This window comes from Lampetra planeri, chromosome 38 (assembly GCF_965212315.1).
Source record: "Lampetra planeri chromosome 38, kcLamPlan1.2.h2, whole genome shotgun sequence".
NCBI lineage: Eukaryota > Metazoa > Chordata > Hyperoartia > Petromyzontiformes > Petromyzontidae > Lampetra > Lampetra planeri.
Genome location: NC_136144.1, coordinates 7571796 through 7596718, shown reverse-complemented (window position 1 = coordinate 7596718; position 24923 = coordinate 7571796). Strand labels below are relative to the sequence as shown.

The 24923-nt window shown below is 47.2% G+C and overlaps 1 protein-coding gene across 3 annotated transcripts in view; it reads right to left on the bottom strand.

Annotated features, from left to right (window-relative positions):
- Nucleotides 1-1121: 1121 nt before the first annotated feature.
- LOC144731262 (glutamate receptor-interacting protein 1-like) overlaps nt 1122-24923 on the bottom strand; it is a 47448-nt gene continuing 23646 nt past the window's right edge. For 2 of the 3 annotated variants that reach the window (XM_078612297.1, XM_078612294.1), the window contains exons 8-25: nt 24689-24836; nt 23389-23461; nt 22509-22605; nt 19951-20121; nt 19222-19408; nt 17979-18124; nt 16949-17029; nt 16011-16080; nt 14719-14864; nt 13990-14128; nt 12298-12440; nt 11435-11611; nt 9832-9982; nt 8909-9017; nt 7239-7457; nt 6526-6672; nt 5513-5626; nt 1122-5097 (exon numbers count right to left, since the gene is read on the bottom strand). In XM_078612297.1, the coding sequence (XP_078468423.1) occupies nt 4981-5097; nt 5513-5626; nt 6526-6672; nt 7239-7457; nt 8909-9017; nt 9832-9982; nt 11435-11611; nt 12298-12440; nt 13990-14128; nt 14719-14864; nt 16011-16080; nt 16949-17029; nt 17979-18124; nt 19222-19408; nt 19951-20121; nt 22509-22605; nt 23389-23461; nt 24689-24836 (2435 nt within the window). In that variant the 3' untranslated portion in view covers nt 1122-4980. The remainder of the gene's footprint in view (nt 5098-5512; nt 5627-6525; nt 6673-7238; nt 7458-8908; nt 9018-9831; nt 9983-11434; nt 11612-12297; nt 12441-13989; nt 14129-14718; nt 14865-16010; nt 16081-16948; nt 17030-17978; nt 18125-19221; nt 19409-19950; nt 20122-22508; nt 22606-23388; nt 23462-24688; nt 24837-24923) is intronic. The other variant, XM_078612296.1, reaches the window with a different exon arrangement.

Below are 24923 nucleotides of genomic sequence, written 5' to 3'. Positions count from 1 at the left end.
CAGATTTGCTCTATAACATCTCATTTTCTCTGGCTATTTGTTCTCTCTGCCTGTGTCCTCTCTTTGGAATTTTCACACTTAAATTCTAACTTAGCAATCTTTGAAATACGTAATCAACCAGGCTATGCGTTAATTGTGTGTTGACCGACTCTCTGTGTTGCATTACATCACATTTCGATATTTTGCGAGGTTATTTAATTTTAGTGTGTCTTTCTCCTAATTTTCAAGCTTGCGTGCCGTGCCACGTCGTCATCTTACTTGCGCAGCAGCAACACGTTGCCGTCCACTCATTGATATGCTAATTTTCTCTGCCCCCTCCCTCTCTCAGTCCCCGCCCCCCCTCCCTATATTTAAGGGACCGTCACAGAAACGACCCCTCTCTCTGTGCCGATATGTGTTCTCTCTCTGTGTGTCCTTGTGATGTCTGTCTGCTTGTATGTCTGTCTATAGTTTTCTAGTTAGATTTTTGTTGCTATTTCTCTTATGCCTGATGATGATTGCTTGTGTTGCAATCGAAACGTCGCTATTATTTTAATTCATTATTTTATCTTTAGACGTGACTTAACCGAAAGAACCAAAGAATAATTCCTGCAGTCACGAAAGCTCCAAAAATTTAAATAAGGACAGGTTTGTACCCTTTCTGGCGATACAATAGGAGGTCTTAAGACGGTTGCAAGGAATCATGTCTGCATTAGCCACACCTACTTGTGGCGATACATGCAAAAAAAAAACATTCTTTTCACTCTTGATTTGAAGCTTTCGTGACTGCAGGGATCCATACTCTTTGGTGGATTTTTCTCCGGGTCCTCCGGTTTTTCTCTCCACATGTAGAAACATGCGTTTTCAGTACTTGGCTGCGATAAATTTCAACTTGATAAGCCACTTCGTTGGACTATCACCTGTGGGCAGGTCGCTTCTGAAAAATAGCTATATCGCTCAGTGGGCCTTACCTGGTGAAATAAAATAAAAAGTTTAGTTTATCATCTTGTATGGTCTGTATTGTGATGCACCAGTGAGGGTGACTGGCAAATACTTGTAGCGGCATGCCAATCGGGTCTTTATGGGAGTAAATATGGTGACGAGCTAATACACCCCACACGAAAAACACAGCTAATACCATAAACATGTACATTTTTATTGTTTTACATTAAAATGTAAAGACAGCTATGAATCAAGCCGAATGGCGGAGTAAAAATAGCCGATTTTCAGTTAATTGCCGCGTACATTGACGTATTCACTTGAGACGGTAAGAGCTGTAGTAGTTTTGTGCACACTGCAGGTATGGTAAGAATGTTAACACGATCAATCGTATAATTTTACACAGAGTTATGTTCTTCCGGGGATGCAGTCCATCAAAACATTTTTTTGATTTTCATTGAAATATATGCTTTATTTATATCTCGAGGGAGGCATTTACAAGTACAGTAGGTGTGCCGACTCTACACAACTTCCAACTATACCCCTTTACAAAATAGACCGGCACAATGCAAAAGTTAACTTCAAAAACGGCATGGTACCATATTCTCCGCATTATAAGACCCTCTCGAAAGTTAAAACGTACCCCAAACAAGTGTTCAGTATCAATATAATTATACAAATATGGTATCACACACATATATATACCTATTGGATTATAAGACACCCTATCCCAAGATTTTGTTTAAAATACCAGAGGAAAAAAGTGCATCTCATTGGCCAGAGAATAAGGCACAAGCCAAATAACATCTGAATTGTTATGGCATCATAGTACAGAAATTGGAAGACTTCAACACTTTACTACTCGTGATGTTTTGTACAGAACATACATTCAAATGGCATATTCCAAAGCTTTACAAAAGTACACACATGTTATACAGCAATAGAATCTGAGAAACATAGTATACAAATATGGTCTGGAAACAGAATTTCGTGTTCAGTGTGACATTATAAGTACTGCGTTGCCAAGTGTGACATATATGACTACTTATTTATATGACTACATTCACGAATAAACTATGCTACGTGTACTATAAACACTCTCTCCGTGCATGTATAAACATGTATGCACTGCACACTGTGGACATTGTACACTCGGCAGCTATATCCAAATGAAGGTCTCGGCCACTCCAATGTCGGTCCTGAGGGTCGTTTGATCGAAACTTCACCCATCACTGATCAGTGGTGGTTGGTGCGAAAGGGGCCCAAGGCCAAACTCGGATATCACTCGCCACTGGCCAGGAATTTTAACTCAGATCACCGCACAAAGCAATGAGATTCACACGCCTCGCACGGACTTTGTAACGCAGTATATAACCCCATATCATCAATGTTTGTACATTACTCAAAGGAGGAATATGCAAGACATTACAGTAACATACGAGGACATTCAAACGGCCGGACTATAAAGGAATCGTCAGCCATGGTTAATTCACGACAGGATTAAGTTTTTCACCACCGCTCACCATCCTACGATGGCATAATCATATCGTTCACACGCTTGTGTAAGCAACACTGATGGTGAATGATACCTCTCACGTTGGTGGTTTTTTGTGTTGTTCAGTGACTCCTCAAAACATTGCCTGCTCCCCACACAAGTGCACAAAGGGATAGCGTGGCCACTCGACAACACCGATGAACTCAGTGAATTTGCACGTGTGTTGTATTTCTCCAGCATATAAGACACGCTCTCCCCACCCCCTCCATCCTTCCTTGTATTTTAAAGCAAAAAGTAACTGCAGCAGGTGTTTGTGTTACTAGATCTGTCTAACGTTACGGATACGGGGTTGCACAACTTTGTAGGTGCGTCTTACTTTCTGGAGCATCTTACTAGCCGGAGAATACGATGACACCTGACCCTTTTATACTCAAAACAATTTTAAGGACAACGAAGAAAATCACCGAACATTTTACGCAAATTCAAGAGACAAACAACAAAAATATAAAAGCAACCGCAAAGCGTAAGATGGAGACAGCCATCAGTGTGAGACTTTATACAAATTGACGTGCGCGGCCACTGTAGTGCCGATACATTTTCATCAAGATATCAAAGAGCTTTCATGAGATCACCAACAACACACCAATAAGTGCATTACAGTACTTCGGACAAAAATAAAAAACTGAATTTCAAAACTTATCAACAGCGATAAAAATCTACCACGTTGTCAATTATTACTATGCATTGCGAAAAGTTGTTTTGTTTTCATTAAAGGTAAGAGGTACAAGCCTTCCAATGTCTTGCTCAAACAACTGCTGGTGACACGACCTCCAATCGAAGGGAGCTTAACCAGATCACCACGAGTCCTGCTTAGTCGCTGTTGCGCTGGCTGTACACGATGCTTTGGCACAAGCGCAATCCGTCAGGAAAAATATATTTTGCCGCGTGTCCGTGAGATATAAAAAGAGTGAGGGATCTTCAAAAAAAGTGTCAAAATCAGGTAAGAGTACAAAACTGCAATACCAAAGTGCGTTCGCCAAAACTATTAAAATTTAAGCAATGCAGCAGGAATATTATTAACAATGACAATCGCTGTCACTCCTGCTCAAATAGATCTACAAACTTCTTGTCCTCGCCATATATTACCATATCCTCCAGATTATAAGACACTTCTTTCCCCCAATTTATATTACAGTTTGAGGGTGGTTCTTATGATTCAGCAGGTGTATGTGCACGCAACCACATTTGCTTCAGTTCATTGACATCGGGCACAAGTTTGGAGTGTGACTTACTTTCCTCGAGCGCCTTATAATTATCCAGAGAAAACAGTCATCAAGTGAAATCGTATTATCCCACTCTGCACGTGTTTTACCACTCCGCATGCCGCAACACCTGCCAGATCCAATCATCGACATGCTTTTTCTCTCATAATTGTGCTATAAAATGTGTTTCCAGGTCATAATAAATCGGCGTTATATATTCTGCAGAGTCTGTGACCCGACGTAAAATTTACTCTGTAGTAGCACCCAGGTAGCTCTTGAAAACGAGGCAATGTTTCAAATGGCTAAATCGGGCCTTTAGTTAATCTTCTGCTTAAAGGAAAATGTATGCTTACTTTTTATTTATGTATGTATGTTATGTGCTCATTGGAGGTTTATCAGACCAGGGACTTTTCAATGTCTATTCTGACATCTTCAAACAGGAACTTTTCCACATCACAAACGCGGGAAATAAATGAACTTGGAATTGATTTGAAGAAAATGTATGCTTGCTTTTGATTTGAGAAATGCATTATCCTAGCATCTACACACATCAACAAACACTTTTGGACCACTTTCAAGACGTGTAAAGGCGTGGGACGAAATTACGAAGGCACCGTATACGAGAGGTTTTGGAGAGGGTTTTCACTGCAGGCCAATTGTGGTTCGAACCTGGCGGACACCCTGGTTAATAATCCCGCGAGCGCATTAACCATTACGGGACAGGCAGGGTCCGCCTCACAGTGGACGTTAAAATATCCCGTTACATGATTCCAAAAATAGGCCATCGTGTGCCGTCGTAATGGTTCACATTTTCTAAAGTCGAAAACTTACACATCGCCCGCTCCTTTAAAGCTTCTGCAGACTACACAAATGTGTGAAACGTAGAGCCTATCTAACGTGAAAACCTTCTTCAATGAGAATAGCAAAAAATCAAGTTCTGAACCCCTTTTTTGTAGCGGTCCTCATTCCGCTCCATTCCGCTGCGGATAAAGGAATATGATGAATGCTGAGAAAGAATAAAAAAACCGAACCACGTACAATCTTTGATAGCTATCACTTAGCCAAATGAAATGTGAGTCTTCTCATGGGAAAACGCCGCAAGAACAAAGAGAAACACGGTTGGGAGAAAAAAAATCTAAATATATGTAAAACGTTATGCTGCCATTAAGCACCACTTAACTTCAGTGTTGATATTTATATAAATACACTTTGAAATTATACACGAAACCAACAACTTCACAGCTCGGTTTTTGACAAACTTGACGGGAGTCGGTCCTTCCGGGACCTCCGATGTCGTGACGAACGTCACAGTGTCTTCACGTTGCTTTCTTGCAATGTTCGACGCTCGCCATCTCTCGAAGTCCTACCCATCCACGGACTCTGATGGACAGGATCAGGGCGAGTAGGGTTCATGTCGCAGTGCTTCAAAGAAAAACAGAAGGAAACGTGAAACTTTATGTTATCATATTAGATGGGTTTTTCTTCTTTCAATTTTACATCTACACATGGGTGTGCAATCATTATCCTAGTTCATTTCAGTAATCCCTCATTTAACGCGGTAGACACGCTCCTGAAAAGTGCCACGTTAAGCTAAAAACCCCATTGCACACATCGGTGACAAATATCTGCACCGATCCTGGGTCTCTACAGGGTTGTCTCAGCCATAACGAGTACATGGCGTGGTGTGTATACAACAGCACTGGCCACACCGCCTCTGTGCGCCGTGCAGGCGTTCATAGATGCTCGCGAACAGCACTTGCTGCAGCAGCCTATGTAGGCGATACGGAGGGGCGGGGGAGATCTTTATCTTTGTAAGAAGACCACGACACAAACGCACCTCTTCGGGGTTTGAAAATGTACGTCCAACCAAGAGCTGCAGGCAATCGTCCGACGCAGCTACAAGAGGAACCACCAGGCAGCAGTCGGCGTTGCGTGTGTGCATCTGGTTCACCTGAAGCAAAAATAAATAAATGAGCAGGGAAGGCAATGGTTTCCGTGCAGCGTTGTGAGATGGAGTCGCAATTCGATGCTCTGTACGTCCACATTGTGCTGTACGGCATCAGCGGTGTGCAGCCCCTATTGCTGATTGTAGGACTGACTGTGTGTGATGAAGCCACTGCCTGTAGTCCAGTAGCAGCCACCACCTGCATGCGCTTTGATAATTATTAAAGAGCTGGGACGATTAGTCGAGTACGTAGGTCCAACGAATAAACATTTAAATGGAGTACTTTTTTTCTGTGATCGCTCCGACATTCTGTCTCCCGAATGCTGGAAACCCCCTATAAGCCACGCCCAGCATGACTTGGCTTATGATGCCCCCACCGGTCACCTCCCGTCCAGCGGCTCACGTGGGAGTGGAGGGTGAGAATTTTTTCTCTCCAACATGTGTTATTTGATTGTTGAGAGTAATCGAATCAATAATTGGAAGAGTGACCAATTACTTATGTAAAATCAGATTTGTGACCCAGGTCACTCTTGCGAATGAAGACACCATCCTGGTATCTTGGGTTGTCACCGTTTTAAACAAAATCAACTAAGCCAAGCCAGTCCTACGGAATGAGCGCTGCGGTGGCGAGATGTTAACTCCTTTGTCACGGTCGCGTGGATTTTTCTCCCGATCCTCGGATTTTTTCCCTCCACATTTAGAATCCACGTGCGCTTAGAGTATTTGGCTGCTTAAAATTCCCACGTGATGAACTACTTTGTTGAGCTATAATATGTGGCCAGGTTGCTTCTGAAAAAGAGCTATTTAGCTCAGTGAGCCTTACCTGCTAAAAAATACAAATATTCTAGTTTAATAGTTTACGACTTTGTCCGCGAGTGGGAATGGCAAAACACCGGGCCACAGACCTGAAGGATTCGGTCGTACTGCTGGAGCCCTCCGATGGAGGCTGGGCCCCCTTGCCTCACCGCGCTGACAAAGACGCCCTTCTCCAGCAGCCCATCTGAGAGGCTGAAGCCAAAGTCTTCACCGTCTCTGTCCTTGTAGAGCATCAACTGCAATAAAACAGGAACCGCGGTTAACATCACGCTTGGTCACCCAGGAGGGCCTCGCCGAGTCTCAAGACTCTTATTCAGGAGATTTCCCGCCAAGTCGTCCTAACAGGGGGCGATGTTGCTACGTGTGATCCAAATCGACTCATTTGCAGGTAATCGTTCGGCATTGGAATGATGTTTGGAAAATTCTGTATTCATGTTCTCCCCTTTGCTGTGTGGCTCTTTTCTCCGGGTCCTCCGGTTTTTCCCTCCACATTTAGAAACATGCATTTAGACTATTTGGCTGTCATAAATGTTCACGTGATAAGCCACTTCGTTGACCTATCATTTGTGGCCAGGTGGCTACTGAGTTTGAGTATATTTTTATTTTGTAGATGTTTTAGGTGATCGTTTTACCTTTCCTATACTTTTCACTCCTATCATTTTTTTTATTGTTTGCTGTTGTAACTTTCTGACCCACCCCTGCTGAACATTTGTGCAAAAGAGTTTCAAAAGCTCATGGGATCTCCAATCGCGAGTTCACGGCAGTGAACAAACACGACCCGTCTCGCGCACGGGCATCGCACCTTGTGGAGTTGCATCGAAGCGGAGGACATGTCATCCGTCTTCTCTCTTGTTGGCTGCCTGTCCTGGGTGTTGCGTGGCAGGCTGTAGCTGCGCTTGGGAACTGTTCCAATTGGGGGCTTGCTGCTCCTCCGACAGGTGTGGCCATGCCTCTGCATGGACGCTTCCAGCAACGTGCTGCTGTGAAGGCTCGAGGTGCTGTTGGAGTGCAGCAGGTTCGTCTGAAACAACGGGGGGACACAGCTGCCATCGATCAGGGGGGGTCGCGAGGCTAAATAGGTCACCGGACGAAGTGAAACAACCCTTTTTAGACCAACTCATGAAAAAGGTCTTCATATTCTTTGGGTCTTTCGGTAAAGTCGCGTAGATAGGTTCAAAGAAAATAACAAAATAACAAAAAAAATAACAAAAACTACGGAGTCATGTAGATAGGTTCAAAGAAAATAACAAAAACTACGTAAAATTTTGATTTAAAGCTTTTGTGACTGCAGAGATTCATATTCTTGGTTCTTTCGGTACGTAGAAGGGAAACAATTAAATAATAAAATTATAAAACAATACATTTCTCACGACGATTCGACTGCAACACAAGCAATCATCATCAGGTGTGAAATCCACAAGATTTTCAAGAAAATTTTAGTTCTGTGGATTTCACACCTGATGATGATTGCTTGTGTTGCAGCTGATACGTCGTGAGAATTTAATTGTTTTATAATTTTATTGTTTCCCTTCTATGTGACTTTACCGAAAGAGCCAAAAATATAAAAAAACTACGTAGTTTGTTGTTTTCTTTGAACCTATCTACGTGACTTTACCGAAAGACCTAAAGAATATGAATTCCTGCAGTCATGAAAGTTTACAGTCAAAAAGGTTTTGTTCACAAAGGGTATAATTAAGTTAAAATTAACTGGTAGCATTGGGAGGCACTCACTTGGTTGGCCTGCCTGAACCAGTGGTAGGAATTCCACTATCCCATGCTGGGGGACAGCTACTCCATAGGACATGGTACAAATTTTATCTACCCTAGAGGGATGATGGGTTGAGTCAACCTCCTGATGGGGCTTTGAGCTCATGCCCTCTGACTGGCTGGTTATCTTTCAATATCTTTCGTACCATATTTATTTCTTCATCACACAATCCGTACAAACTTCGTGCGTGCATCTCAAATTATTCACAAGACTCACATCTCCTCTAATATCACTGACGTGTTCATGCTTTGATCTTTGCTGGTTTTGTGGGGAGAAGATGTGGGACGGAGGGGAGAGAGGACAGCCATTCGTGGTCTGAGAATGTACAGAAAAAGTCCACACCCGTTGCAAAAAACGGGGATTCGTGTGAAATTTCAGGTCGGGTGGTGGGTGGGTTGGCGGACGCGTGGAGAGTTTAAAGAGCGACCATGGTCTCCCTTTCCCTTGCCCCGTGGGCATTTGGCCTTGGGCTTGTCGTCCACAGAATATCTGTACGCCCTCTCCCCATCGCTCATGCTTTGTACCGAGCTCTTGTTAAGTAAAATAATTATTATATTTATATATATAAAAAAGGGGACCGTAGTTCCCAGTAACCTGTAATCGTGTTCCTAATTCCATAGCTCAGGTATCCCAATGCTCAGAGATGACAAGAGCACGTTAACCCGCATTGCAGCTCTTTTAAAAGGAACATGTGAAAACCTTACCTCCAGGTCATTCATTGCTCGGGGCAGATGGCGAGATCCCATGTCCCGCAGAGGCTTTCTCCAGTAGCAGCCGTCGTCCAGGCTGAGGAAGTTCTGACTCCCAGCGTTTCTGTGGAATTGCACAGCGGCGCTTGTAACTCGCACGTGCACACACGGCCGCTTGTGTGTCAATCCACCGCTGGATGAGGGCCTCTCCACGTCGTGTACGCCACGGGGTTTATTTGACTGCACTTCACCACGCTGGCCTGTGCGAGTTGATGAAGGCAAAGAGCAGAGACGCGCGAGCATAGAAGTAAAGCACAACAATTAGTAGCCCCCACAAACCAGCCTGCAACACGTTGTATGCACGGTTCGTCATGCATTCGAGCACTATCCAAGCTCAAGCCTGCTTAGCTTCCAAGGTCTGATGATATCAGGCTCATTCCGGATGGTTTGGTCGTATGCATAAGTGCAACTTATGCAGCTGAATGACAAAATGCGGTGCTTTTCAGACAACTGTAATGCATGTCAGTCCTGCAGCATGTGTAGCAGCATGCTCGGAGAAAATTAATGTTCCTATAATTCGTGCATAGGCCGACACTGGCCTAGATATTGGACAGCCTAGAACACACAAGATAGGCGATGTGGCCACTGATAGTGGGATATGGAAGATGGGCAAAGCCTAGCAAAAGACCGATCAAGGGGTGCGAGTGACTGAGGCATTGCATAGAAGTGAAGCGAAACATCATAAGCAGAAAGCCAGCACCACCATTCGTGACAGAGAGCATTGGGGAGGCATTGCCACCAGGCCACGCACTCAGCGGCCTGCGTAGGCTCGAGAGGGATAATGACGACGACGCGGGAGAGTTCTAGATCTGAAGTTTTCGTGACTGCAAGGATTGGTAAAGTCACGTAGATGGGAAAAAAAATGTATTTCGACTCACGTGGCCGAGGGCTTGTCCCAGTCATCGTCGCCGGCGCCAATGTCGCTGGGGGGGTAGGCGTGGTCTCCCGTGTACGCGGTACCTGCTTGCCGCGCACGCCACACGCACGGCAGAAGAGACAGCCCCCCTTGTACTTGGTACTGCGGCGGGCCTGCCACGCACACGGCACACGGCGAACACAGCAAGGGGACGGCAGCTCCAACGCGGCGACACGGTCGAGCGGGAGGGAGGGAGTTTTCCGCCCGTTGCAAAGGTTCGCGCGCTCCGAGCCCAGTGGCCGAGTGCAAAGTGGCTCTCGATAGAATCGGTAAAGTACAGAATTTGTTTTAAGAAAGCACAGTTAATCCGCAACCCAGAAAATCCACCCACGGATAATCGAGAGTTCACCGTCATCACACTAATATACCCTATTAATGGATGCTACATGCATCACAATAGCATGTTTTTTCATCTGTGAATAAAATTATGGCCCACACTCAATCAATATTAAGACTTTCACATCTGGTGCCCATCCATTCTCGGGACCTGGCAATGCCCTCTCCTGTCCCAACACTTCGAGTTTGCAGGATTTGTTTGCATGCCACACACACTTTTTGTCTGCTGCTACTGCCATCTCGTGGTAACATCTGGAAAAGAGATATACTGCATAAGTCCCATTCATTCTGAAGTAATTTTTTAAATAAAAATCAAACTTACCAATTTTATTAAATCTAATTTGAAACGTGGCTGGCTGGAAGGTGCCGTACGGTTGATATACGCATTGCTTTGACAGGGGTAGTTTTTTCATATCACGCTAAAATGTTTACGTTCACAGCAAACCAGCCACTTTTGATCGTTCCTTTGATATGCTGGTTTACACACGAAAACCTCAGTCTTAAGATTATTTTTTCAGGAGGGTCATAGCAAGGTTTTACAGATGGGGGCCGATATTCCTATGTGTAGTGGGCACCATGGTGGTGAGATGTTAACTACCTCGCCTGGTATGCAGGAGGTCGTGGGTTCGATCTCGACCCTGCCCTCTGTATATTTGGAATTTGCGTGTTTTCTCCCTGTGGTTGCGTGGATTTTTTCTCCGGGTCCTCTGGTTTTTTCCTCCACATTTAGAAACATGCGTTTAAGAGTATTTCGCTGTTATAAATATACACGTGATAAGTCACTTCGTTGAGCAATCGTTTGTGGCCAGGTCGCTTCTAAAAAAGGGCTACATAGCTTAGTGGGCCTTACCTGGTAAAATTAAAAAACAAGTTTAGTTTAAAGTTGTCCAAATTGCGTAATTTGGAAGTACATTTTTGTTATTGCGATGTCTGGCCAATACCAGTCACGTTGCACATTTTGTTTAGCTACTGGAGGAAACCCAGGGAACCCCAGGAGGTAACCCACGCAGAAGAAGGGTAGATAACATATAAACTCCACGCACAAAGGCACCCGAGTCGGGAATTGAACATCAGGCCCATCTTGCCGTGAGGCACGAGTGGTTACACCACTGCGCGCCAACCCCTGCGGCGCCAATTAAATGCGCACGATCGAGAGCGTCGACCGTGTGAACCGGCAGAAAGCGTGCAGTGGCAGGCGGAGGGGGGGGCATGAATGATGAATGAATCACCGTGGCTGCTGTAGGCCGTCTCCACGCCCGAGCTGTCCCACGAGTCAGCGGTGCCGTCCACGCTGGGCACGGCCGCGGCGGAGAACGCGTCGGACAGCTTGCCCAGTGTCCTCATGTCGGCCAGCTCGTCCACCGGCTCGCTCAACTTGACGGCAAGCTTCGGAGCGTCGCGCGTCCCTGCGGGACACGTCGAGAGGAGTGGCGTGCCGAAGCGATTGGATGGTCGGGTCGATGGATAAACGACAAATGTTAAACACGGAAGTTTTCACAGCTACTTTTAAACCGAGTGTTTTTTTTGTGAGGGATTTGGGCTGTGTGTTGAGCATTTCTTGGCCTCGAGCTTTCTACAAAACTCCTCGAGATGCCTGCGGTAGGGCATGGTCTTCTTCTTTCGTACGGCTGATGTAGATGCAGAGCAAAACTACAACGGACAGAGCTGACGTTCAGACAGATGCTTTCAATTCTAGATTTGAAGCTTTCGTGACTGCAAGGATTCATATTCTTAGGTTTTTTTGGTAAAGTCACGTAAGTAAAAAATTCAAATTAATAAAAGTAAAATAAAAATAAAATAAAAATCACGACGTTTCGGAGGCAACACAAGCTTCCGTCTTCAGGTGGAACCGTCACAGCACGACAGCTGTATCAAGTGAGAGAAATTCCAAGAAAACAGTCCTTGTATATATACTGGTTGAGGGTGGGAGGAGCCAAGGTAGGCCCTGAATATTATTTTTGTGAGGTTCGGTGCGGCTGAAGCACGCTGCTAGGCATAAGCCTTTGTTGTGTAAACTTTCAACCCAAGGTCGGACAGCGTTAGGAAATGCGATAATATTCAGCGAGAGGAAACCACCGTGTCTGCCACTTACGTTGTTGGGTGGGTTTTTTTATCTTTAGCGCGACCGTTTCGCTGGACCGTTGCAGCAGCTGGATGGCTTCAGCCAGCCCCTTCGCTTTGAGGCTCACGTTGTTTATGGCCAGGATCTGGTCTCCCACGTGGATGGCGCCAGTCCTGCAAAACGCCGATCGGAAAGAGCAAGCGATTACGCTGCGAATACGAGGACTTCTGTTATGGAATATATTTACATATATGTAGCATCGTATACAGCCCTTTTAACAGTCCACTGCTGGATGAAGGGCTCCCCATGCCGTGGCGGTCGTTGGGGTTATTTCGCCATACTTCACCATGCTGGATAATGCAGGTTGGTGAAGGCGAGGGGTATAGATGTGGGAGCATAGTACCGCACAAAAATAAAAATTTACACAATTGCCTCTTGCTACCCACAAACCTAACCCTGCAGCAGCCTACCAGATCTGTTGCAAGCACAGTCCAGGCTTAAACCAGCCTAGCTTCTGTGATTTGACGAGGCCGTTTGTCAAGTCCCGTGTCACACATGGACTCTTTGAATGAAACTATTTTTTATTTTACCAGGTAAGACCCACTGAGCTATACAGCTCTTTTTCAGAAAGGACCTGGCCACAAATGGTAACCCAACAAAGTGGCTTGTCATGTTGAAATTGAGCCAAATACTCTAAGCGCATTGTTTCTAAATGTGGAGGAAAAAACCGGAGGACCCGGAAAAAAATCCACACGACCACGGGGAGAGAGAGACACGCAAACTCCAAATATACAGCAGGTGTCAGAGTTGGGATCGAACCCACGACCTCCTGTATACCAGGCAAGGAAGTTAACATCTCGCCACAACTTACCAGCTGCGAATGAATCCGACTCCCATGGGTGAATGGTTTCACAAGTAATATAACGCCGTATAATTATCGATGTCTCTGGTCAAATCACACATAATGGTGGCTGGTCTCATCAGATCTCTGAAACTAAGCAGGTCTGAGCCTTAGAAGCGCGCTTGGCTGGGAGATCACTGTGCAATGCCAGGTTGTTATATCCGTAAGAGGTTTATGGCTTAGATCGCGTACACATATATAAATGTGTCGTTAAACTTGCCACCACCCGACGCAGTCAATTATGAAGGTTTGTCTCGTAAATAAAACATACCAATTTTTTACGAGTTCAGCACACTGGTGTGTTGGAGAGTAAACCTACAACATTTACCATTACTGGATAATAATGGTCGCTGCGGGGGCTGCACTACATGGTGGGGGTCAGCAAAGGCCAGTGCAGCCAAATCCGTTGTTGTACCGAACTGCTATGCCCCCCACCGCTCTCTGTCTTCACCAACCTGCCAGTGTGAAGAAGTACATTCAAGTAACCCCCCACTACCACGGCCTGCACAGCGTGGGGAGGCCCTCATCCAGCAGTGGATTGACACAAAGAGGCCGTGCGTGCACGTGTGAAAGTTACGCCACCGCTGTGCAATTTGGCACAAGCGCCGGGAGTCACAACTTCCCCGGCCCGGGCGACGGGACGTCGGGTCTAGGCCAGCTGCCACGCACCACCAATGACGTGAACGGCTTTCACACGTTCCATTTAAGAGAGCTATAACGTGGGTTGACGTTATCAATCAACTCTCAGCACTGGGACACGATTACAGATTAAACTCGGTGCCGTGCGTGTACCGTACATGCATTGGGGGACGGGAACTTGCCTTTCTGCAAGCCCACTGGGGGTGAGGCCAGATATGGTGATAGGGTCGAGCGGTTCCTCGGTGCCGGAGATGGTGATGCCCAGGGGACCCCCGTAGCGCTTCAGCTCCACGGTGTAGCTGATCGCTCCTCCCTCATCGTCTGCGCAATGCACACTCACGCGTGTCACGAAGGAATACTTTCGCAATAGCACACACAACTCAATAGCTGCGAATGCCCCCACCCTCCCAGCTCCGACTCCCATGGGTAAAATGTTTCGCAAGTAATATGACGCCGTGTAAGGGATGCCCCTGGTCAAATCACCCGGAATTACAGCGGATCTCGTCACATCTCTGGAGCTATGGCAGGGGCTGAGCCCGAGAGGCGCTTGAATGGGAGGTCGCTGTGCACGCCAGGTTGTTATAGGGCGGCTGCGGAGATGCACTACGTGGTGGGGTCCGCAGAGGGCAAAGCGGCTAAATCCGTTGTTGTCACCGCATCGCGCACTCTCAGATTCATAATAAAAGCGCTCTCAGATGTGCTCGTGCGAGCGTCTAGAACACTCTTCCTTCCGACATTAGGAAGCCACTGGAGAAACGCACTTTTTTCATTTTACTGCTTTATGTGTTTAGTTTGAGGTCCTTCCCGCACACCTCCGGCTGGCACGGTTGGCTACGTACGGTGTGACAGAAGTTCAACATACACGCGTACAACAAACATGCGTACAACAAACACGCGTACAACAAACGTACTGGCTCCGTCGTCATCCTTGCGGATCTTCAGCTTCACCAGGTCCTCGCTCTGCCTCAGCACCTGCGCCGCGTCTGCCATCGACGCGTTCTCCAAGTGGACCTGGTCGATGGCGAGCAGTCGGTCCCCGGGTTCCAGCGTTCCGATCCTTATTTTCCCCGACGCGGACCCGCAGCACACGCGCACAGCGGTTTACAATGAAAAGGGCTGTCGCGTTACTCAAATACCTGCAGCTGGAGAAACCCGTCGCCCTGCTCTGCGTTATTTTCGGTGGCCTGATCAAGTAATACGCCGCATAAACAAGGAAGACTAAATGTCACGTGTGTGTGCATGGGCCCTTGAATGCATTCCAAGGTGCGTTTGTCCTCAGAAGTGTTTAGCGATGATAACGAACGCTAAGTTACGGAGAGCACAATCTTTATTTATACTGGAGGAATCCGATGAGCCATAAAGCTCTTGTTCACAGATGTGCAGTAGGAGCGGGTTAGAAAGTTACAACAAAAATATACCAACACAATCGGAGTGCAGGGTAAAGCCCACGGAGCTGTTAGCTTATTTCTCAGAAGCGACCTTGCCACAAATGATAGCTCAAGGAAGTGGCTTATCACGTGGAAATTTCAAGCAGCCAAATAATACTGGTCAACAATAAGAAAAATTCTGGCCTGGACTTTTGCAGCTGTTTTAGACTAATTTCAGGGTGCTGATTCCAAATCTGATCTCAGATTTGCTCTATCACATCTAATTTTTATGCTATCGGCATACCCCATTTTCATTGATTTTACCCGAAATTAACTCTGTCACTTATGATTGCAAGTTGTTGCGAGTCAGTGACTGCTTTAGTGTTAAAATATGGTGCTGTATTTTTAGGATCGTGTGTTTATAATATCATTTTATGTAGATATCCACATTTATTTAATATTTTTCTTCTGCAGTTTTTATTGAAAATGCAATATTTGATATCTCAAAAACCTGATGTGATAGACAAAAACTGATGCCAGATTTGGAATCAGCGCCCCAAAATTACCTTACAACCGTTGGAATACCTTATGCCACAAAATGTGTGTTGACCAGTGTCATCTAAATAATGTTAGCACATTTAAAAATGTAGGGAAAGGCCGGAGAACACAGAGAAAAAAATCCACGCCACCACGGGGAGAGAACACACAAACTCCAAATATACAGGCGTCAGGGCACGGAATAGAACCCCCGACGACCTCCTGCATACCAGACGAGGGAGGTAACATCGTCACCGTGGGCGTGGCGTTATCCCGTCGCTGTGGGAGTCTGCACTCACCTGTGCGCCACGCTGCCCTTCCTGATGTCCGTGATGACCAGCGGCTCCCCGAAACTGCGTCGTGACGTAGCTGGAATGACGAGGTCGTCGGTTTACATGCGACAGCTGCGCAGCCATCCGGCGCTCAAGATTGCCTCCCACGACGGAAACACGACGTTGGTTTCTCGTCGGGTTGACTTCGTCGCATAAACGAGCACAGGGCCGTGCTCAGCTCCTGTTCCCAACCTTGTGCCAGTGGTGGAAATCGCTCATTACTATGGCACGAGCGAGTCTATCCGTAGGACAACCGCTGTTCACAGGTTGCCACCAATTGGTAGTCATTTGTACCGACCCCAGAGGGATGATGGTGCCGAGTCATCGCACATCGAAGATTTGAAATCGCAACCTTCTGATTGCTAGCCGCTCACTTTACCGCTGAGCTGCCAAGCCTGCTATATATATATATATATCTATAAAGATAAAAGACAAAGATCCCCGCATAGCCTAAACAGACTGTTGGGGCAAGTGCTGTTAGCGAGCACCTTTGAAGGCCGGCACGGCACACGAGGGGGTGGGTGGCCAGCATCATGCCCGGCTGCCTTTATCTCCCCGGTGGCGATGTTTACACACCGCACCAGGTACTGATTTGAGGCTGAGTCGACCTAGGGAGAGGCCCAGGACTGGTTCAGAAATCGTCACCGGTGTTGGCCGTGAGCGGGAATCGAACTCTGGCCGCCGGTTTCGTAGCGCAGCGTGCTAACACATACATCGATATTAAATAAAATCAAATTTCGTGTAACATAAGCTGGCTCGGTCAAATTACTTTGAAAATATTGGCATTACAATCCAGCTGGATAAAACATTACATGGAAGGAAGGTAAACAGGCTAGGGACATAGAATCAGAGACACAGGACTCGATATTAACAGGAGAGAAATGCCGATAGCAAAACCCACTCACAGCTGATCGTTATTCCAAGCTCCACACCCCTCTTCTTCGGGAGCTTCACGTGGAAGATGCCGCTACTGGGGACCACGGATTCTGTAAACACAAAGATAAACAAACAAAGGAAAACACATTCGGAGTTCAACAGTGAATCGAGACAAGCACCATCTCTTGCATTTGGCTGGAAAAACAGACGCTTCTAAGTATACATCAAGGTTGGTTCATGTTCCCCCCCTATCAATCAGAACGCGTCGGGGAACATAGGCCTGGGGGATATTCTCGTACGGTTGTTTTTTTGTCACCCAACGTTCTGCTACGGGCCTTTGTTCTTGTATACAGCAAAAAAATCTCATGAAAAAAATATATATAACAAAAAAATTGTTAAAGTTAAATCAGAGAAAACATTGCACATATTCATATTGGAGGCTGGGATTTTGTAAACACCTGATCACGCCGGATGTAATCTTCAGCGAAACAAATGTTAAAAAATTCGAAAATTTTCCTTGCTTTTCAACAATATAGTTTGCTGAAAAAACGAATCAATTGGTATATTTGCCCACGTGACAACTTGATTTAACCGACTGTCTGATGGAAGAGGATTATAGTTTAATACCTGATATTATATCTACACGTAACCTAAAATAAACCAATTATTAATCACATTACACGTAATAAAGAATGAAGTATACATTCAGATTAAGGGCAATTTGTGCATTTAGAACACGGCGTTTATCAACAGCGGACAAGAAAGAACCCACGACATTACTCAACAGAGTAAGGCGACCATGTGCGGGCGTCACGGTCCAAACCTTTCCATTTAACAAATATATTTACCCACAAGTTAGTCGACTGGGGAAGACGCATTGCAACATGGCCCTCTATCGTGAAACTATCGCAGACCACGTCCCACGAAACACAGCACCAACCTTCGCGATGGCCTCGTGCTAAAAGAAAGAACGGCGGCGCTTAGTGCCACGCGCGCAGACAATTCGATCACGTCGGGGGGGTGGGGGGGGGGGAGAGTTGGCGGCGGCGGGCCAGCTACCTGCGACGTCGAACTCTATCTCGACGGTGACTCTGCCGGCGAAGGCCGAGTCTCGGAGAAGTTGCGACGCCTCCTCCAGCGAGCCGTCCTCCGTGGAGATGCCGTTGATGGACAGGACGCGATCGCCCACCTGGAGGAGGCCGCATCTGCAGGCCGCGGTTCGCGATGCGCGCACGCGCACACACAAAACGCACACGTGACGTCGCGCGGCCAAGCTCGCCGCTAAAAAGCCGTCATCGTGAGGCATGGTCGGATCCTGCTGCTGCACGTCGTCCACGCTGGCCGTCGAATGAAGACGGTCGCCGCGTCGCGCGCTTTCTGCTGCGCTTCTGCGGCCGTCTGGAATGTTCTTCCTTCCGATATGAGCAAGCTATGCACTTCTAAATCAAATTTCTTTAGAACTGCTTTTTAAGTTAAGTTCGTTGTCTTTCCCCCGCACCTGCGATTAGCACGGTTGGCTATGTGGGAAAGAAGTTAAACATACAGACATACATACACACAGACATGCTGACGAAAATCCACACATGCCATGGTCATTTCTCACGGTCCTACGATGTAACGGTCCACTTTCAACGGTGCATTACAGAGCGTAGTAAATTAGTCGTGGATAGTGAATTGAAAGTGGGGGGAAATGTTACAATTGTTGTTACAGTGGAAGGCACAACTGAAGGCACAAGGTTAACTTGTATTAAGCAGGACATTTACATATCTTATTCTTTTGGTCTTTCGGTAAAGTCACGTAGAACAAAAAAAATGTACATGACTTTACCGAAAGACCCAAAGAATATGAACTCCTGCAGTCACGAAAGCTTTAAGTCAATATTTACATATCTTATCAACTTATTTCGGTAGCTTTTTCGGCTTACTCTGAATTCTGGCTTAGTCAAGTCCGGCTTGGATTGGTTTGAATGTATAAACAAAATCCCACCATGCCCATTGTACAGCGAAGTGTGTGTGTGCATGTGCTCAACCGGTAGCGCAGTGGTTCGCACACTGCACTATGAACCCGGCGGCCCGAGTTCGATTCCCGCTCATGACCAATAACAGGGGACGAATATTTGAACCGGTTCTAAGTGCCACGGTGCGGTGTGTGAACCTCACCACTGGGCATGCATGGTGCTGGCCACCCAATGCTCTTGTGTGCCGAGTCAGCCTTAAAGTGTGCTCGTTGACAACACAAGCCCCAACAGTCCGTTTAGGCTACGTAGGGGAACCTTTGGCTGTTTTATTTGCTCGACTGTACCTCTCGGCCGGGCTGTCGAGCTCGATGAAGCCGACCAGGGGTGGGGAGCAGAGCAGTTCCGTGGAGAAGACACCTCCCTGGAGTTGCAGGCCAAAGCCCGACATGGGGTCACCGAGTAGAACCACCTCCGTCGTGTCCGTGTGGACCACCTGCCCGTTGAGACCCAGCGTGCTCGATGCGATGGAGACTGCGGCGCGGGACAGTGGGGAGAGCGTGCCGAGGTGGGCGAGCGAAAAGTCAGCGGCTTCGACGGACGACGGGAGCAACAGCCAAGGGGTGAGCGACGGGTTAAATTCTCCCAGGTGTTTTCAGGCAGTGCCGGGTTGCCGTTCGGTACGATGTGCGACGTTCCCATCAATGCGCTGGGGAGCTTCTTCAGGAACTGTTCACAGGGGCAGTTTGAGCAGAAGTTCCACCCAAACAGTCCAGGTGTTTCGATCACCATAAATTTGTTGTTGCTGGCAGAAAAAAATTCTGCCAAGCGGTGAAGGGTTTCCAATGAGATAAAAAAGGTCCAATTGATGTATGCCTCTCTCGCGCCGTACGTAGCCAACCATGCAATTTGGAGGTGCAGGGGAAGGACAACAAACGTTGCCTTCCCCAAAGGGTGATACTTATTTTATCGACCCCAAAGCGATGATGGCCACAGTCTACACCGAGCCGCTCGCTCTATCGCCGGCCGAGCGATGCGTGCACGACGCAGGTTCGCCGACGCGAGGAGCCACTCACGGGAGCTCTTGAAGTCTTTCTTCTTCATCCGACTGCGAGCGAGGGTTCCCCGGGGGCTCATGGGCGGCGGGTAGAGCCCCCCCCGGGGGAGCGTGGCGACGTGCAGCGAGCTCAGGCTGCAAGTGTGGGCGCGCAGTGAGGTCGGGGAGAACGAGGCGGACACCAGCGCAGCTGTGCAGCGGACACGGGACGGAAAAAAACGTCTGCGCTCATTCGTAACGTTGCATTTCTATCAGGGTCCCCCCCACGGGGTGAATAAGTCGCTCGCTTCGTATACTTATTTTGCCCGCTTTCAACAAAACTATAACTTTCTGGACAACGGGGGTTTTTGTCGGTTGCGTTTTTTTTCCAAGCAAACTCCTCCAAAATAAATTACGGGGGGGGAAGTTATCGGATCTAGCAGTCTCCCGACTATTATTCTCTCAATCTCTGTGGCTTCTCTACCCTCCTGCTATTAAGGAGGTGCCCATTGCCAATTGTACATATATATATTCATTTTAGGGCGGTTTTGTACATTCATGTGTTGAGTTTTTGCTATCTGTGGTTGTGCACCAGTGCTAACTCGGTATCGAAAAATAATTAAGGTCAACAACGATCAGAAAAAAACTCTTGGAAGAAAACTAAAAGCACAAATCTCCTGGACTATTCAATATCACCCCATCTATAGGCCCTTGGTTGGTATGATAAGTTAATTATTATTCAGCGTATTTACCCAGAAAAGCCTCACTGAGTCTCAAGACGTTTGCAGGAGGATCCTGGCAAGTTTGCGCAGCAGGGGGCGATGTTGCTGCGTGTAATTCAAATTAAGAAATTTGCAGATTTTTTTTTGCAAGTTACAAAGCTAAGTGGTGGGGGGGAGGGTTTAGCCAAGAGAGGAAACTGGAAAAGCTGCTGCGAGGCACAAGTGTTACCACAGCGCCACCCTGCCACCCAATCTATGTTGAATCAGGGAGCTGCTACCTGTCGTGGTGACGTATTGTTATTATGAAACAAAATTTTCACGGAATTTTAAAATCTCGATTTGAAGCTTTCGTGACTGCAGGAATCCATACTCTTTGGTTCCTTTGGTAAATTCACAATAACATACCTACGTGGCTTTACCGAAAGAACCTAATTTGGCTTGCACAGAACACACCACGAGAAGGGATGGTGGTGAAGGGATGATGGTCAAGAATAACAACAATGGAATGGGAATGCATGCAGATGTAAACAATACACGGTAGCAATAGCAGCATAAGAGCCTGAGGTTGTTGTTCCATGACAAGAGTTAAATGGCGCCACACAGAGCAGCCTAAGCAGGCAACGTGCTCATCACTGAGCCAGTGTGCACAGGATATTCAGAATGGACAGCGAGCGGCTGTGATCATGCACACACCACAACAGGCAAAGATTGAACAACGTGGACTCATTGAATCCGTTTTAGCAGAAGGGACGATTATACATAAAAAAATTACTGAATGAAACTGGAATGAACTATTGATGGCAATCAACGGTTCAATACAGGTAAAGACAACCAGTCGATCTCTGTGCACAAACAAGCCGCGGGGCGTGGCACCAGTGGCGTAGAGCGTGGTTGGCACCGTCCCTGGTGCACGGTGCAGTTGCACAGCCTGCGCACACCCAACAACTATGCCACTGGATGCTCGCACACACGTTAAGCAAATAGCCCATGGGCCCAGATCAAATATTATCCTTGCTGGGATCACCTGACATGACCAACTCGCGTTGCGCCAACATCTTTAAATCGCCAAAAATAGTGAATTATGAAACGACCTTATTTAATAAGCGTGTCATCACAAACGTTCAGTAGCCAAATACAGACTTGTTTTCATTAAATATTTTACACCTCTAATGCCACCGAAGTTTGCTCTGGTCCATGGACTATTAGTCAAGTGAGGTTTATTTGCCGAACCAGGTGAGAACTCAAGAGAGCTGCGATGATCTCATTTGCACGATTGACCTGGATCAGCGAAGTGACAAAAGCCAGACAACACCAAGTCAAATAAAGTGCGGGCAATTTTACGGTGGTCCTGACGGGGAGGAATCGGCGGGCGTCTTGCGGAAGAATGGAGAACCGCAGGCCAGGGAGGAGAGAAAGAGCCCACAGGAGCTTCACACAAAGCCAGGGTCTTACCCCTACTCACCGTGGCCACTGCCAGAGACAGGAGACAGCAACAGGCGAAAGAATGACGGAAAAAAATATCCTTACAACACCTGGCCTCAATGTACTTTTTAAGCAATCACATATTGCATGTTCATGTTAAAGACTCACTGTTGAGCTGTGTAATGGTCATGACAGTGGATTTAAACCCGTGGGTCGTACCCCCCTCTAAAGGGGGGAGGGGAGGAGGGGTGGGTGGCTTTCAGCAATAGCGCAGGCTGTGACGTGGATACCGTGCAGGAAAAATTTTGAATGCGCGTAGGGAAATGTCAACGCCTCACTGCGGCGACACAGCGCACTAAAACACACGGACAAATGCCTTACTAAATACCACATCGACTAGAGGCATCGACATGCCTCTACTGACACGGCCACCTGTTGGGCTTCTGCTCCGTACCGTGATCAGAGCCCCTGATGGAAACGCGAGTCTGGTGGACCGGCAGAATTTCCAACTTAACGCTCTCCGAGGTGTTTGCCAGAAGCTGGTGGGCCTCCTGTAACCACGCAAAATGACAAAGCAAGCCGGCACACGAGTCCATCAGGAGAGCCTTCACTTTTTTGAATGATTAAACACGCAGCAAAAGAGATATGTGCCACTGAAACACAAAAAGGCACATGTGAGCCAACACCCAGGTGTCTGCGTTTCAACGTACGCGTGCCCATCGCGCTGGTACAGAATTGAGCTCTGGGTACAAAGAGACCTGGCGTTACCAGATCAAATCAATTGTACATTTGGTTATTTGTGCCATTCAGTATAGCACATGGCTACAATGAAGGCGCTGTGTTTCACAGTGGAGTACGGTCTGCGGTAGTTTTACATTTGGGGGGCGGGGGGTGACGGGGGACGATGTTGTTATGTGGCTTCATCCAATTTGGTAATTTTCATTTCATTTCATGTATTAGGTATAGCCCTGTGAGCCATTCGGCTCTTAAATCGGGTGCAACCGCAACAAACAAAAAAACAAAAACATGAACAAGAAAACATCTTAAATTGCAAGTCAATTTCAATTATGGCCTATTTCTGGACCACGACGCCAGCACACACACGACCTACTTTCATCTTTAAGAACCACCGTGAAGCAGACATACGGTGCGTATTTTTACGTTCACATTTTTGTACATTTAATACACGCGCAGCATTACACCAGGGAGGCCTGGAGGCTCGAACCGTGAAATTCCGCAACAAAGCGTCAGGCGTCGCTGCCCCTCGTCCACGACGCCACCCGACAGGGGATCGGCGCGGCCGCCGGGAGGAAGCCATCGCGTGTTGCTCTCACCTGGAATGTGCAGTGCTCCATGCCCGTGCCGTCGATGGACAGCAGCTGGTCGCCCACATGCAGCGCTCCGCACCTGCAACGCGGGGACCCATCAAATTGTCTGGCTATGGGCTCCGTCTGACGTTATGTAGCACGTGGAGATAAATCTAATTGCTGAACAACGCACCGTCCAATCTCGATAAGACGTCGGGGGAGAGCTACGCGGCGCAAACATGAAAAGCTACCCAAGTGGGTGTCTGATAATATAATTTTTTTTTCGCAAGTGCGAAAAGCACAAGACGCATTCTCTAGGCACTGAAAAACTCACGCTGAACTAAGGCAGTAGTTAAGAAAAGTAAAATAGTTCATTAAACGCGAGTCAAAGTGTCTTCACCTTTTTACACTCGCACAATCGAAGTCCTTTAGAAGCGGTACGCAGGAGATGGCAGCACAAGAGACAAGTTAAAGAGATATCCCAATAATCGTCATAATGTTACATTTTATATCGTATCAGTCAATATTATACCGCAAGCTTCGCGATAACCCTACATCTGAATAACTGGTACTGGCTTTTTGACAGGCTGTGTGTTACTCACCTACCTGAGATTCTGTGTCACTCACCTACCTGATATTCTGTGTCACTCACCTACCTGAGACTCTGTGTCACTCACCTACCTGATATTCTGTGTCATTCACCTACCTGAGATTCTGTGTCATTCACCTACCTGATATTCTGTGTCACTCACCTACCTGAGACTCTGTGTCACTCACCTACCTGAGACTCTGTCACTCACCTACCTGAGATTCTGTGTCACTCACCTACCTGATATTCTGTGTCACTCGGCTACCTGAGACTGTGTGTCACTCACCTACCTGAGATTCTGTCACTCACCTACCTGAAACTCTGCGTCACTCACCTACCTGAGATCCTCTGTCACTCACCTACCTGAGACTGTGTCACTCACCTACCTGAGATTCTGTGTAACTCAGCTACCTGAAACTCTGTGTCACTCACCTACCTCAGACTCTGTCACTCACCTACCTCCGACTCTGTTGCTCACCTACCTCAGACTCTGTGTCACTCAGCTACCTGAGACTCTGTGTGTCACTCACCTACCTGAGACTCTGTGTCACTCACCTACCTGAGACTGTGTGTCACTCACCTACCTGAGACTCTGCGTCACTCACCTACCTGAGATCCTCTGTCACTCACCTACCTGAGACTCTGTGTAACTCACCTACCTGAGGTTCTGTTTCACTCACCTTCCTCAGATTCTGTGTGTCACTCACCTAACCACAATGCTGGCTGTGCGCCACTCACCTCTCCGCGATGCTGGCTGCACGGATGCGATCGATGACGATGGATTGCTTGCCGTGGCTCAGGGTCGAGGTGAGCATCAGGCCCAGGCTGGCACCCGGCATCTTGGCCACCTCCACCAGCAGAGGCCCCGACGCGTTCATCACAGATTCTTCCCAGCGCACGTCATAGCACGCGCGAGAAGCACACGCAATCAGCGCGGGGCATCGGCATGGGGAACTAGCATGGTGGAGGAACT